This window comes from Diabrotica undecimpunctata, chromosome 1 (assembly GCF_040954645.1).
Source record: "Diabrotica undecimpunctata isolate CICGRU chromosome 1, icDiaUnde3, whole genome shotgun sequence".
NCBI lineage: Eukaryota > Metazoa > Arthropoda > Insecta > Coleoptera > Chrysomelidae > Diabrotica > Diabrotica undecimpunctata.
This window is the reverse complement of record NC_092803.1, coordinates 202906537-202921441: the sequence shown is the minus strand read 5'-3', so window position 1 is coordinate 202921441 and position 14905 is coordinate 202906537. Positions and strand designations below refer to the sequence as shown.

Here is a 14905-nt window from a genome sequence, read left to right as displayed (position 1 = left end):
ATTTCAAGGCATCCCCGGTCGTTAACATGCGAAAACCTTGCAAAGTTGCGACTTGGAATGTTAGAAGTGTACATCAAGCTAGAAAAGTGTGACATAATTCAGTTAAAGATATCGTGTGGCGATAATACTAAACAAAAACATCGATGAAGCGGTAGTAAATTTCACTTCATTCTACAACAGAATTATACGCATTCTTTTAAACCAGAATAAACCCAAAATAAACATACAAGTTTATGCTTTAACTGCGGACAAATTAGAGAGGGAAATTAAAACTTTCTACGAAGACATAGACAATATTTTAAAATCCATTAAAATGCAGAATGTTACAATTATAATGGGAGATTTTAACGAAAAGGTTGGGGAAGAAAAAGTAAAAGAATATACAGGGGGATGCAGTCTGAGAAACAGAAATGAAAGTGGTGATAATATTATCGAATTTTGCCAAAACAATAATTTTGTTATTTTGGAGGAGAATTGAACAAGAAATGGTCTATTACGAGATAATCAATAATAACTAAATTAATATCGACTATATTTCCTTCGATAACTTTGGTGAGTTAAATGAACTTTAACCCATAGGTGCAAACAATAATCTAATCATAAATGGTTGCACTAAAGAATCAAAACATTGTATAGGTTAAAGATAAAACCAGGATTGGACTTACCGGTACATTCAATGCTGTTGCATTCAAAAATGGCAAAGCAGTAGATCCAGATCAAATCTCAATAGAAAACCTTTCAGAAGATACTCACAACAATTGTGTAGGTTGGGATTTATTTTACCCACACTGTATGAAATACTAATACATTAGAACACATTATTTGGTACCTATGAAATTTCCAAAAATAGTTCTGGTCTTTAATGAGACATAGATAAACATCACATTTAAGACATCTAACACCTAACACGGGTTCTGCTTTTAAAACCCGACCTCCTGCAAAATGTTGTTGTATTTAAGTGGTCAATATTGAGCCAATGTTCGTATCCATCTAACCTTTTATCTTCAGCTGGTTTTGGAGCTCGATAATTTTGTGTCCTGATTTGTTTCGTCTTGTGTTTCTTCTTCCCGTTCGTCCTGTTCTTTGACTTCTTGATTTTACCTTTTTCTTTCAGGTAACGCTAATAAACTTTCGACGACTCCCATTCTAATTGTAAGAAGATCTCGTATTTTCGATTTCAGAATACTATTTGCTTGGCAATATTCTCGGTATCTTCATTCCATTTCCATCCCGTAAAAAATAAAGAATGATTTTAATGTCCACTTTCTGGTTTTTATCCAGATTCTATTACAATATTCAAGGTGCTGATCGCAGATGTCTTCTCCACCCATATTAATATTGCAAGTTCTTACTATTTTGGGGTATTTGACGTCTACGTATTGTTTTTCTATCTTACACCACCTTCTGACACTCTGTTCTGGTTCAATCATTGAGGCATTTTACAACATAGTAACCGATTTGGTATCTCGCCATTTTACGACAAGAATGTTTTGTTCACTATAACAAAACTGCTCACTGTCTCCTCTTCCAAATTTCTTATCTGGTGAGAAATTAAATTTGGAAATTCGATTGTTCATGACAGTACCAGTTCCATAAAACTTTGATTCATTTAGACGAGAAATTATAGTGAGGGTTGTAAAATATCTATCGAAATGAACTGTAAAAAAACTTTTTTAAGGCAAAGATGAACAAAGTCTTAAAACAACTGCTGGTCCGAGTCCATACTTTATATTATCTGGCAGAGGAGTCAATCGTCTATAATATTTTTCAAAGTCTAAGACTATTCCAATGGATGACAACAACGAAATGTTTAAGCCTGTAGGTCTTGGTTTTCCCTTTACATATTGACATAAATCACAACAACCGGTAAAGAGAATGATTTGTTCATCAATACTGTAGTTAGTTTAATTTTAGACAACTTTCCATAAATTATTTTTAATGTGATCATCTGGTGGCTTCTCTGTATCAACAAAGTGAAGACACGTTCTAAGCAAAGAAAAACGATCTCTGGGCAAAACATCAGCAACACTCTATAATCTTAATCCCATTTTCCAGTACCAATGCAAACCATGGGCCATATGGGTACCATAGAGTTTATTTATTTCAGATGGTTTTGTGTTAAGTTCTTTACCTTTCTTAGACAAACAATACATATTCGTATTCGTAGCTGCCTGTTAGAAATGGTTATGTGGAAAATACTTCTCAAAATAGTTTATGCGTACATCCGATCAATTACCCAGCAGAAAATCTTTTTTATCTGGTTTATTCTCGGTGCCCTGAAATGAACGTTTACGCCACCTAAATGTAGGCTTTTCAATTTTAGAACTAAGGTTTCCAGTAGTTTGTGGTTGATCTAATATAGGAACTGCAGTTACACCGGAAGGACCAGGAATCTCAATGTTATTTTGGGAAGACAAGTTTTTGTTGTAAATTAGGGAATATCTTCTCCTTCTTGGTCAGAATCAGAGGAATCGCTGTCTACGAGGCTTTTGCGAAGCTTATTTGGCTCCTTACTCCACGTAAGATCAGAATCTTTTAAGAGTCATTACTAAAGCACAGAACAATAAACAATCAGAATGCCCACTATGCTTGAAAAAATAAGTACGCGCATCTCGTTAGCGCAGACGGAATCAGCCATGTTTTAGTCGAAACCAGTGCTGTTAAGTGACATTTTATCTGGTGTGCATAGAAAAATTAACCAGGTTTAATTTATTTACGGCAACTATAGACATAATATGCACTATTTTATTCGTAGTTATTGTTGAAGAATAGATTAAATTATTTCTAATGTACCAAATTATTAATCTCTAAAAATTTAAATTCTAGTTCTGTCGTAGCTTATTACAAATTTCTCAATCCAAGTCTATGTTTCCTTTTAAAATATGGCGATCGCGTGCTGACAAACTTCAAAGGCGGCATCTGAGAGTGGGCATTCTGATTGTTATTTATTCTGTGACTAAAGCTTATAGTTCTAAATCATCCCGTAGAATTTAAAAATCGACTAAAAATATTTCTTATGTCATCTTTACTAACACTTTTAGCTTTTCTGGCATTTTTTTTATTTGTCTCCAAAGAAGTTTCTTCAGTTCATCAAGTCATTCCGAGGGATTCTAATTTTGTAGTACACTAAATAAACACAACGAGTAACTTTAAAAATGGTATATTTTCAAATAAAATATATAATACTAGCATTAACACAATAAATAAAAAACAAAAAATAAACACGTTAGTTATTTGGCATCTGAATGTGACTTAATATGATCTATGAAGTTGGCTGCAAATAACATAAATTTAGTAAAAAGTAGGTATGTTCCAAAATAGTATGTCTTTTATGGATTAATTCATTATTTTAGCAATTATCACTTGAAAACCAAGTAAGACTCAGCAATTATGATGGGAATTCATCGTTGCAGATTTTAAAACCATTCATGAAATATTATATATCATCAATGAAACGGTGTCAAGTCCAAGTCAGACATTATCAAACACTTGCATAAGTAGTACAGCAGTAACTTAGTTACAGCAGTAACTAATAACTCGCAGCTACGCCACTGAATGAATGCAGAGCTTCCAATTGTTTCGTCGGTAATTACAGACGAAATACGTCATTCACGAAATTACAAGATCATCAAATGTGTTTCCTGTAAATATATTTAGTGGACTGTTTTACTTTTTAATAGGTACTGGCTGGTCTTTTATACAAACTTTGTTATATTATAGGTATAAAAACTGTTTAATATAATACTGGTCTTAGTATAACTTTAAAATCAATTTATCCAAAATACCCATTAAATCCTAAAATAGTGTACATCACTCCTGAGTAATGCACAACAATGTGGGGTGAAACTAATTTAAAAAAACTTTGTATGTGATGATTAATAAATAGGTTTCTTGAAAGGGTTAATAAATATTCCTTCATATGAATATTTCCTTTATATAGATAAAGTACATGCCAAACACAAATTGTTTCCACATAGGTTGAATTGTTTTCAATAATGTTTAGAGGGACAAAATAAGGAAGTTATCAAAATTTTAATTCATTTTTGTACTGATAAATGAGTTCTTCATTAATAATGTGTTAATGTCCCACTAAGTGCTACTTTAGTTGAGGCGCCTATGTACATATATGATTGTTTGTCAATGTATTTACCATTCAACATTTGTTGAATGAAAAAAAAGTTGTTGTAACTACTAACCATTACCCTAATGTTCCTTTTCTTGGGATAAGTACATATTTATAAGCTTACTCGTATAACAAGAAATAATATTGTTTAACCTATAAGTTCGCAATCGATGAACAGCGTAAAGCAGGACATTAACAATAAGAATTGTTAAACCAATGTTGATAAAGATGATAATGGCGATTTTTTTTTAATCTTCACATAAATAGTCTTTTAAATTACGTTCACATTGGAAGAGAGAGTTTTCTGCGGTGTTAATCCCGTAATTCATTTTTAATTTATATTTAATAGAAGGTTTTTGTAAAATCAGCGCTTATTTATAATAGAACCGTCCAATCAATGATATGTACTAGTTTATTACACTAAAAGTATGAGTATAATTATATCCTCTAGTTTAAAAGTTATAAAGAGCTAAAATAAGAAAAAAATCCTGTACTTTTACAATATTAGCACATAAAACATTGCTGAGAAGATATGAAAAGTGTAGTCTTTTTTACTAGTCCATCACAGCATTGTAAGGAATAATATGATATTTTTATATTATATTTTATAATTATACATTGATTATATTATTTGTAGGCATTAAATTCCACTTCGAAAGGCACTATTTAGTATTAATATTGACTAGAAATATAAACATATTAATTTTACAGACCATTTGAGCTAAAAAGATATCAACAAACCACATTTGTGTTAGAATCCTTATGACCTACGGTCTGTACGTTTGATGAGAATAATAATATAGCACCGCTACAGGCCATGGAGGTAACAATGAATGAGCATTACAGAGACATAAGATCAAAACCAAGACAGAGACTACTGTGTTTAATAAATTTCTGACTGTAATGTAACTTGAACCAAATACACTATAAGAAAACGTAGTAAAGTGAGCGCTTCCAGTCTCCTGAGAACGAGCCCCATACAGTGCTCGTATAGAATCTTCTGTCCCCTCTTCAACTATTTTCTTAACCATAAGATTAATAATTTTTTGGACAACTGAACTAAGGTAGCTGTTCAGAACTAACACTTTTATGATGTTTTTAGTAATTTAATCATTAAAAATAAAGCCGGGCGCCACTTTGTAAGATCATTTTAAATGGAATCATATAGCAAGTAAAACATTTTAAAGTTCTTGTGTCACTCAATATGTTCATAGATTTTTGGGATTCTGTCGCGACGTTCACAAAATGACGACCGTTTCATAATAAATGAGCGACATTGTAAAAGAGAACTGTTCCTAATTATTTGGGCAGTTTTCAGCTTTTATGAAAAACGCTTGAACGGAGATATTTATTTTTCTAGTTCCGCACATTCTAATACAATTCAATTGTATTGACATCTGTCAAAAACATGACAAGACATTGTACTGAAATCTGTCAAAAACATGACAAAACATGGACATTTTTTAAATGTTTGTTTTGTTGCGTGGTTTAAAAATTTAATATTCAATGGAGAAAGCATACGAAGTATGAACTACTCCTAATAATTTAATATTTCTCAGCTTTTATGGAACGCGCTTGTATAAGTCTATTTATTTTTCCACTTTCCCGCATTCTAATAGAATTCATTTGTATAATTATTGACATCTATCAAAAATATGACGTTTGTATCAATATGATCCTAGATTTTTTTGCTATTTAGTCGCCTCGTTTAAAAATGGAGGCCATTCGTTAAAATGTAGAAAAAATATGAACGTCATATTTTTGAGAAATGTCAATAAAAAAGAAATAAATTCTATCAAAGGCTAGGAAACTTGTTCAACTTATTATCAAAATCTAAAGACTACCAAATTATTCGGAATAATCTACATTGTTTTCTATACTGTACCGTTGAACGGTGCCATTTCTAAAGGAGAGGACACACTCATAAATATAACAAAAACATTTTATTTTCTGTTGAATAACTGGCAAAAGAGCTTCCAAATGAGGAATTAATTGCCATATGATCCCAATTCATGTTATTTTACAAAATGGCACCCGTCCGCCATTTTTAATGATTGCGTCACTAAACCGTCATAAAAACTACGAGCAGGCGCCTTACTATACTTACAAATTTATTGATTTAAGTTATATAGCTCAGAAAATACAGAGCGTGGAAGCTTTAAGAATTCTAAAAAAAAATTTAACCACAAATTTTGTTTTCTTTAAGTTGATCTTCGTTCAGCTGTTTTTAAAGTCTTTACCAATTTGGAAGGATTTATTACATTCACGTAAGGCACATATGGAAGATATTCCGTTTTAGGTCGTCTCGTTTGGGTCCATTTCCGCTTTTTTTGCTTCAATTCAAACATAATTACCGAAAACGCCCTTAATGATTACTTTGCAAGTACGTCACTGAATGAATGCGGAGCTTCCGGAAATTTCGCCGATTTGAGGAGTCCGGCACTGTTGGCGAAAATAATTGACGATTTCTGTGAGTGTTACTCCATTATATGTGTAACATATCACAGTAAACGATTGTAAAAATGTATCACTAGTGCTCTCACATTGACAAGTATTTTTTTTAATTTTTTGGATTCATAAACTTTCGTTAATATTGTCGCCCCTTTTGAGTTTTTAGTGTCTTTTATTTTGACTCATACTTATAAAATAAACAGCCAACTAAAACTACTAAATATTAGCACCCGTTCTGACTGAGAATATCACGTTTACACACCGCAATTGTTGCTCTTGATACAGCCTAAGGTAAGCGTTTGAAAGTTGCCGCAGTTGGACGCGAACGTCAGCATCTGCTTTAGCTGATCAATCGTTTTTAAACACACCACGACACAGCAATTCTCTCCCTTCTCGGCACAACTGTGGTTCGCGTTCGGTTTTTCCTTACAAGTCGCCAGTTGGTTCTGAGTCATGTTCAACAAGTTATTTAACTGTAATGAGGGAGTTGGGGCGGCGACTGTGAGGTTAGGTGTACTTTGATTACACGCTGATTTGTTATTGCAGCAGCTCGAAGTTGTGGTGGTCGGCACATTATTGTTCCAACTTGGTAACGAGATGGGGGTGGTATTGTTGTCATCAACGGAGATATCTTTTTGAACTCCTTCTTGAGTATTGGAAGATAAGTTGATATCTTGACTTAATCCCAAAGCAAAAAAGGACGCCAAGTCGTTTACTGCTTCATTTTGTTTTTCGATGTCTATCGGAGTAGGGCTGTTCACTAGGGACAACCATTCTGACTGGCTGTCAGTGCTGGCCGGTAATATCTGGGACGTATTGAGCTGATTAAGTAATTCTTCAGTATTAGCTATACTACTATCTGTGTTCTCCATAGGCAATATCCTTTTGTGGGATATGACTTGAATTTTTGGGTCCCCTTTAGGATCAAACGAAGGTAAATCCGGTGACTTAATCTCTAAATTAGTTACTCCGGTGTTTTGGAACTCCGATATTATAGAGTTTCCTTCTAGTTCGTCTCTCGTATTAATCAACGTTTCATTTTTGCCATTTTCTACATTTTCAGTGCCGATATTGTACAGTAGTTGGAGAGGTATATTTTCGGTCGTGACTGTGGCATAATCCTTAAGTCGGTTGGCCATTTCGAACTCTTCTTCTATAACCGCGGCGTGTTTCTCAGGAATCACTTCACTGAAGACGTAGTTATTATTAAGTAAATTCTGTGGTGTAACATTAGTCATGTCGTAATAAACATTTTCGAATTGCATGTTCGGATCGTCTGGATTTCCAATGAGGGTAGTTTGTACCGTGGTAGGTGCTAAATTGTCTTGCTCCAAACCAGAATAATCTAAAACAACACAAAGAATATATTAGTTACAACATATTTATTTGCGAATATGGCGTGCTACAAGATCCAGCTCATCTACTTATCTGCCTTCCGCATGAGAAAATCTTCATGGAACAGCAATAGGGATGTTCACAAATGTTTAAATATAGTTAAATTCAATTAAATTCAATAGATTATAAACTATATAAAAATATAGTAAACATGAAATTGTTTAAAAACATATATTTTTTAAGATAAATCAATTCTTAATTTTAATTTTGATGGAGGCTAGAAAAACGGCTCCTCGCAGCGAGGCTACGGTGTGTGACGTTAGCAGTCGTATCGACAACTTGTTGTGTATACGTATTTACGTATAACCAACATACACGTAAGTGTAACCAGTTCTTTAAGTATTTATACAGTGATAATGAAGCCAAATAAGTGGTGTTTGCTACAAAGAGAGGGAAAAACTAGAAAAGGCAGTTATTATGCAAGTTAGAAAAGAAAAATGCAAATATCTGTACCTCGGAAGGAATCAACACTATGTTCATTTTTAAAACTTTACAGGAGAGCAGTTTTAAACTTTTTTTCACCAAAAAGTATTATTGCTGCAGCTATTTATTGAGATATCGAAACAATATTTTACTAGAACATTCTGTTTATTGTTATTTACGTAATAGATTTGTTATAATTAAAAAAAAATTTGTTCCTGTGTTTTTTAACCCTTTTAACGGACATGGTGTTGTATCCATCTAATAAAGTTATTGTACTGTAAGAGTTAGTATGGGGTATTCAATAACAACTACAATCCTATTTGACTTTTACTGACAAAATTTATTTAACCATACAATTTTTCTTTACAAATACAAATATGTATGTAAAAATGGCATTTTAGGTACAAACCACTCAGTCATCCTCAAGTAAGTCTCCTTCTGGATAGTCACTATTAGTATTACTAGTAGGTATGCTTTAAGTTTTGATAACAATCATGGCAAAATGTAGGAACATTTGACAGTAATGCCAATAGATCGTTATACTTTTGTTGTGATATAAGTATTGGACTTTGTGATACCAGTTGCAAATCTTTTGGCAATGTAAGGTGTCGCCTTCAAAACCTAACAAGGTCAATCTCCTGGTTTTCGTCATGAAAATTACTTTTTAAAAACAGAGTTCCAATGCTGTTTTGTTTAACTTGCAGTTAAACACAGTTTGACAGAAGAACTTGTTGTTTGTTAATGTCTCTTTTCTATTAATCAAAGGCGGATTTTAAGATGTTTTGACATCATACAAAGACCTTAAATTTTTAAAATCTTCTAGTTCCATTGTATGTACGGTATATTTCATTGGGTCTGACTAATTGCTGCCAGTCCCAGGGCGTGTAAATAGAAATGTTAAGTTTTTTATCTTTCGCTCTATCAGCGCATGGACAGTGTCCGCCTCCATGTGGGTATTACTCTTTAGTAGAAACTTCTGGATGATAATTTTTACTTTTTTAAACAAGTATTAATGCTAACATTTTTATTCTGGTCGTAACATTTGTAAGACCGTAGTATGATTTCTTCTATGTTACTGTCAGGAATGATGGTATCTGCCCATTTTAGTAATGCAGATCTTATTTCATTTCCACTACGAATAGTTTATCAGAACTTTTGTCTATATCAGACTGATCTTCGTTATCAAAACTCAAGGCATCTCTAATAATATGCTCTTCATTTAAAACATCATTGCTTGGTGTATTATTTGATTCTGAAATTAAACAAGGCGTATAATATTGGTTGTAAAAGATTTAATAATATTGCTAGTCTAAGGTTGGTATCAAATCACTACATTACCCTTTTGAGGTTATGTTTTTTTAATAATTTAAAAATAATGAGCAAAAAGGTAGCTTACCTGTAAATGCAGTAGAAGAATTCGCAGAACTTTTTAGTAGGTACTTTAAGAATCTTTCTCCTGCGAGAATTATGGTTCATTGTTCTTATTATTAGTAACAAACCACTGTAAACACACCATAAATGGCAAAAGTATTATTATTAGATCACTAACAGTCTACCTCTCATCATAGAGATATGCGCGGCGGTAATTCACATGCGTAGAGGGACAAAAGTCCACATGGTGTTTTATCCCTCTAAGTAAAAATTGGCTTGGTGCTCTTTTAAAGGTCACTTTCTTTATCAGCAAATGGTTTAGGACCTAGTGATCTATTCCTTTAAATAAAGTTAAAAAAGTTAATTATTAGTCTGTAAAAGTTTCAAAATTGAAAAAATGGACATAGTGTTGTATACCTCCGAGGTACAGATATGAAAACCTGTGGTTTGACAATTTTATGTGAATATGGTGTTAAATTGTTTGGAACTGTAATAAAAATCTTCTCAGAATTGTTTTTAGATGTATTTAGACACCCAGGAACAAAACACCACTTATTTGGCTTCATTATCAGTGATTAAATACTTAAAGAACTGGTCACACTTCGTAAATACGTATACAAAACAAGTTGTCGATACGACTGCTGACGTCACATACCGTAGCCTCGCTGCGAGGAGCCGTTTTTCTAGCCTCCATCAGAATTGAAATTAAGAATTGATTTATCTTAAGAAATATATATTTTTAAACAATTTTATGTTTGCTATGTTTTTATATATGTTATAACCTATTGAATTTAACAATATTTAAAAATTAGTGAACATCCCTATTGTAAAGTGCAAGTGCAAGATTTTAGTGAAAATGGTTATGTGTGTTTTTGAAAGGATTTTGCAAGTTTCTTCTATCCAACGCAGACTTAACAATGTTATATTTAGCGATAAGGATCATATACATTTATTGGGTTATATCAACAAGCAAAACTGCAGATATTGGGCATTAACAAACCCGAAGAAGTTACGTCAAAGACGTCACATAGTCCTAAATCATAACTGTTTGGTGCGCCATGTCAGACAAATGCATATTGATTCCATTTTTCTTTGAAACGCACAATGGTTATGCAATCACGGTACATTTTGGACCATATAGAAACATGAATGATTTTTGGGTCCTATTACGACAGTTAAATAGTTTCAGCATTACGGAGCCATTGCTCATACTATGCTAGACAATAATACAGAGAAAAGAAGTTCAAATATTGAAATCAGAAATTGAGGCGGCAATTAAAAAGCTAAAATTCAGAAAAGCAGAAGAAGACGATGGAATAACAGCTGAAATGCTCAAAGAAATGGGAGAATTAGGGACGGAAGTAATGATTAAAATTTGCAATGAGATCTGGAATACCGGAAAGTGACCAAATGACTGAGATAAACTCACGTTTATTCCCATATATAAAAAAGGTTCACCGACAGATTGCAGTAATTACCGTACACTAGCATTGATATTACACAAGAGCAAAGTACTTCTAACCATTATCAATGAAAGACTAAAATCAATTCTCTTACCACAAATTCCTCAATAACAATGCGGATTCATCCCAGGTAGAGGAACAAGAAAACATATTCTTAATATTCGTCAAATTATCGAAAAATCTCGAGAGTTTAACATAGAAACATATTTATACTTTGTTGACTATACCAATGCCTTCGATGTAACATGGAACCGTAAAATGGGTTAAAATATGACATATACTTAAAGAAATGGGTATACCACAACAGGATAACCTATTCATTACAAAAACTATATGTAAATATTACTACTAATGTAAGAGTTAATAATGTGGTTTCGAAAAACTTCAAATTAAAATCTGGAGTTCGACAAGGATGCATAATATCCCCTATTCTATTCAATACATATATAGTGAACATATTATGCGTCAAGTTTTTGAAGAATGGCAAGGTGGAGCAACGATAGGAGGAACAAAAATCAAAAACCTACGTTATGCTGATGACACTGTTATATTGGTGTCATCACCAGAAGGACGGTAAAAAATTATGAATAGGCTAGGCACAGTGAGTACGGTATATGGTTTAAAAATAAATATGCAGAAAGTGATGATCATCGATAGAATCAAAAACAACCAAGTAGAGATAAGAAACATAGCAGGTTACGAAGTGGTCAGGCAATTTAATTACTTAGACTTCGTTATTACTAACAGTGGAGGATGCGAAGACGAGATCCGTCGACGCATCACAAGGGCAAGATCGGCAACAGCCAAACTCACAAAAATTTGGACGAACACTGACATCACAAAAAACACAAAATTACACCTTGTTCGAGCATTGATATTTCCTATCGCCACCTATGCTTCAGAAACTTCGCACAAATAACTCAATTCTAACAGAACATAAAAACTAGACTCATCACAACTATCAACCAAAATATACTGAGATATTTTGGACATATAACTAGAAGAAGAGAAGGCATGGAGCGAATGATAGTGAAAACAACACGCACAGGAGAGAGATAATTGAACAGAAATAGTCAAACAAATTACATGACGCCACTACATCCTTACGAAGGAGAAAAGATAGAGGAGAAGGTTCATACTATAAGGAAGTCATTAAATGCTAGATGCCCAAATTTTTCATAAAAAATTAATATGTCCAAATTTGGAGACAAAATTTATCTCTCTAGGTCACCCGACCTAACACCATGAAATTTTTTCCTGTGGAATTTTGTTGTTGTGGAAATTGTTTTAATAAAATGTTAATTTGAACGTTGTCACTGGATTACACTGCACAAACCTACAAAGCTACAAAAAAAACTGAATTATTAAAATAACTTACAATTCGGATTATTGTCCATATCTTCCACAGCCATATTGATCTGAATCTCCGTATTACTCCTGTTGCCATCATCATTAAGGACGGAATCCGAGCCCACGTATTTCTCGTGCCTCTGATGGGTCTTGATGTGGCTCTTAAGACTGTGCTGAGTGGAGAAAGCCCTGTTGCAATCAGTGTTCTCTTTGCAAGCGTACGGTTTTTCTCCGGTGTGTATTCGCATATGGGTTTTCAGGTGATGACTGGCAGTAAATGCTTTACCGCAACCAGCGGCATTGCACCTGAAAAACGGTAACGATATTTAGTTTTTCTACGGAAGGGAGCTCTAGAAAAGTCAGCGACATGCACTTTTGACTAATTCGACGCCTATATCGATCTCACTTTTTTTCTGTAGGTAGTCTTTTCATCAGCATTTGCGATATTTTTGTCAGTTCCTATTTTATCAAGTAATGTGGGCTTTCACGGACTCTGTTTTGTAATGATACATGGTTTTACGGTCTTATATGCTGTCGTTTTCTAGTGTTTTTAGTGTTTCTTCTGCATGTAAAATAAGTATTATTAAAGCAACAGTAGGAGCTAACTGAAGTTTACTTCAGTTTTTATTATGTCTACCGTAGTTGCAGACGAAATTTCAAGAAGAAATAATTCCAGGCGAAAGACTGTAAGTCCGAAAAACAATGTGTCATTACAGTTTCAATTGTATTCTCTTTATTTATCAATATTCCCATCCAAGCTTGTCTCATTGTTCCGAAAGATTATCTGGTGCTACCCCAAAAAGTAGGTATCTTCCTTTGTTCCTAATTTCTAAAAAATTTCCTTACATATCAGCAATTCCAATTCTTTGAAGTCCTATAAAAACTCAATTCGAAAAGTTGACGATCCTTTTATGATCTCATGGACGAAAAAACCGCTTTATGTTCTTAGGAGTGTCTGGACGAAGAGAATGAGCTTTAAATTGTCGAAAACCAGCACAAACAATTTGTGAATAGCCCCATACTGCTCAACGATAGCTGGAGCAAATCTTCCACCTCTTCAGTGGAAATATGTCTATCCGGACGGGTCTCCTTGATTTTAAACCATTTAAGCTTTATCATGCACTAAGGTCTTTTATGTATAAACTCAACAGCTGTTTGGTGACGGTCTCGTGCCACTTGACCTGAGGTCTCGAGAGACTGAAGACTCGTACAGGTCCTGATGAATACTCCAGAGATGAATCGAATATCTTACGTAGCAAAATCAACGCAGTCCGATCCAAAAACCTGAAGAGTTTTTTGATTGGAGAGAGATTGGTGAGATTGAAGAGTCATTGTTGATTAACTGATTTAGAAAATACCTTTACGGTCCCAACGAGTTATTTTCATCTTTAAAACTGAACTCTAGGCTGGTGGAAAATGAGCATGATGATACTGATGACACTGATGTTTGGCTCAGACGTTATAGTAACTAACACACCGGTTGAATAGCTAACCGGTTGACTGCATTCTTCAAGATTGTACATCAATGGACGTTTGTGAACGAGATCCGGTGGAGCGACAGTTTGTCATATGAAATGTATGTTTAACTATTTTCAATAAAACTTTTATGATTCATGGTATACAGCCTACTACAGGAATTTCCATTTTCCTTGTGTATTTTAAGCAGTTTCATCTCCATTTTTGTGATGAGCTGGCGGCGCAATCGGCTCAATTTACAAGAGGTATTATACGGCTCTTGGTATTTAAATTGTAATGCACAGCAACTGATCTTTTGGTATTCTTTCCAGCCTAATCTGAAATATGTCACTTCTATCATTAGATCCATTAACAAATGAATTAAAAACTGTCCAAAACTAGACATGACCGCAATGGTATATCTTGGGATCGTTAATATTTTTCTCTTGATGGTGATGGTATTATAAGACTCGATGGCTCAGCAGGATGGCGAGTTTTATATCTGAAGAGTTAAACAACTCGGACATCCTAACTTATTCCAGTCCACTGACATTATATTACATCCTAAGCAAAAAGTGTTACGCTTAAAGCCGACTAAGCACTCCAACAAAACCTTCTGGATTGCGAAAAGGCCCACTACTTATTTACTTCTTCAGTTACTTTACTAACACCCAAAATTGTTCATTTGGGTTCCCCTCTGAACATCCAACTCCATTCCTTCTTTCTCAATACCATCTTCTAGCCAGCTAGAATACTCTAAATACATCATTTTGAGCATTCTGCTCACTCAACAACAGATTTAACCTGCTAGAAGCCTCGATCCATTGTCTAATTACATCTTCCACTACATCTCTTCATTCCGGTACCTCTCTGA

General features: G+C 33.9%; 1 protein-coding gene across 2 annotated transcripts in view; it reads right to left on the bottom strand.

The window, feature by feature from the left end:
* Positions 1 to 3144: 3144 nt before the first annotated feature.
* MTF-1 (Metal response element-binding Transcription Factor-1) overlaps positions 3145 to 14905 on the bottom strand; it is a 36763-nt gene continuing 25002 nt past the window's right edge. For both annotated transcript variants that reach the window (XM_072521033.1, XM_072521034.1), the window contains exons 4-5: positions 12605 to 12882; positions 3145 to 7919 (exon numbers count right to left, since the gene is read on the bottom strand). In XM_072521033.1, the coding sequence (XP_072377134.1) occupies positions 6829 to 7919; positions 12605 to 12882 (1369 nt within the window). In that variant the 3' untranslated portion in view covers positions 3145 to 6828. The remainder of the gene's footprint in view (positions 7920 to 12604; positions 12883 to 14905) is intronic.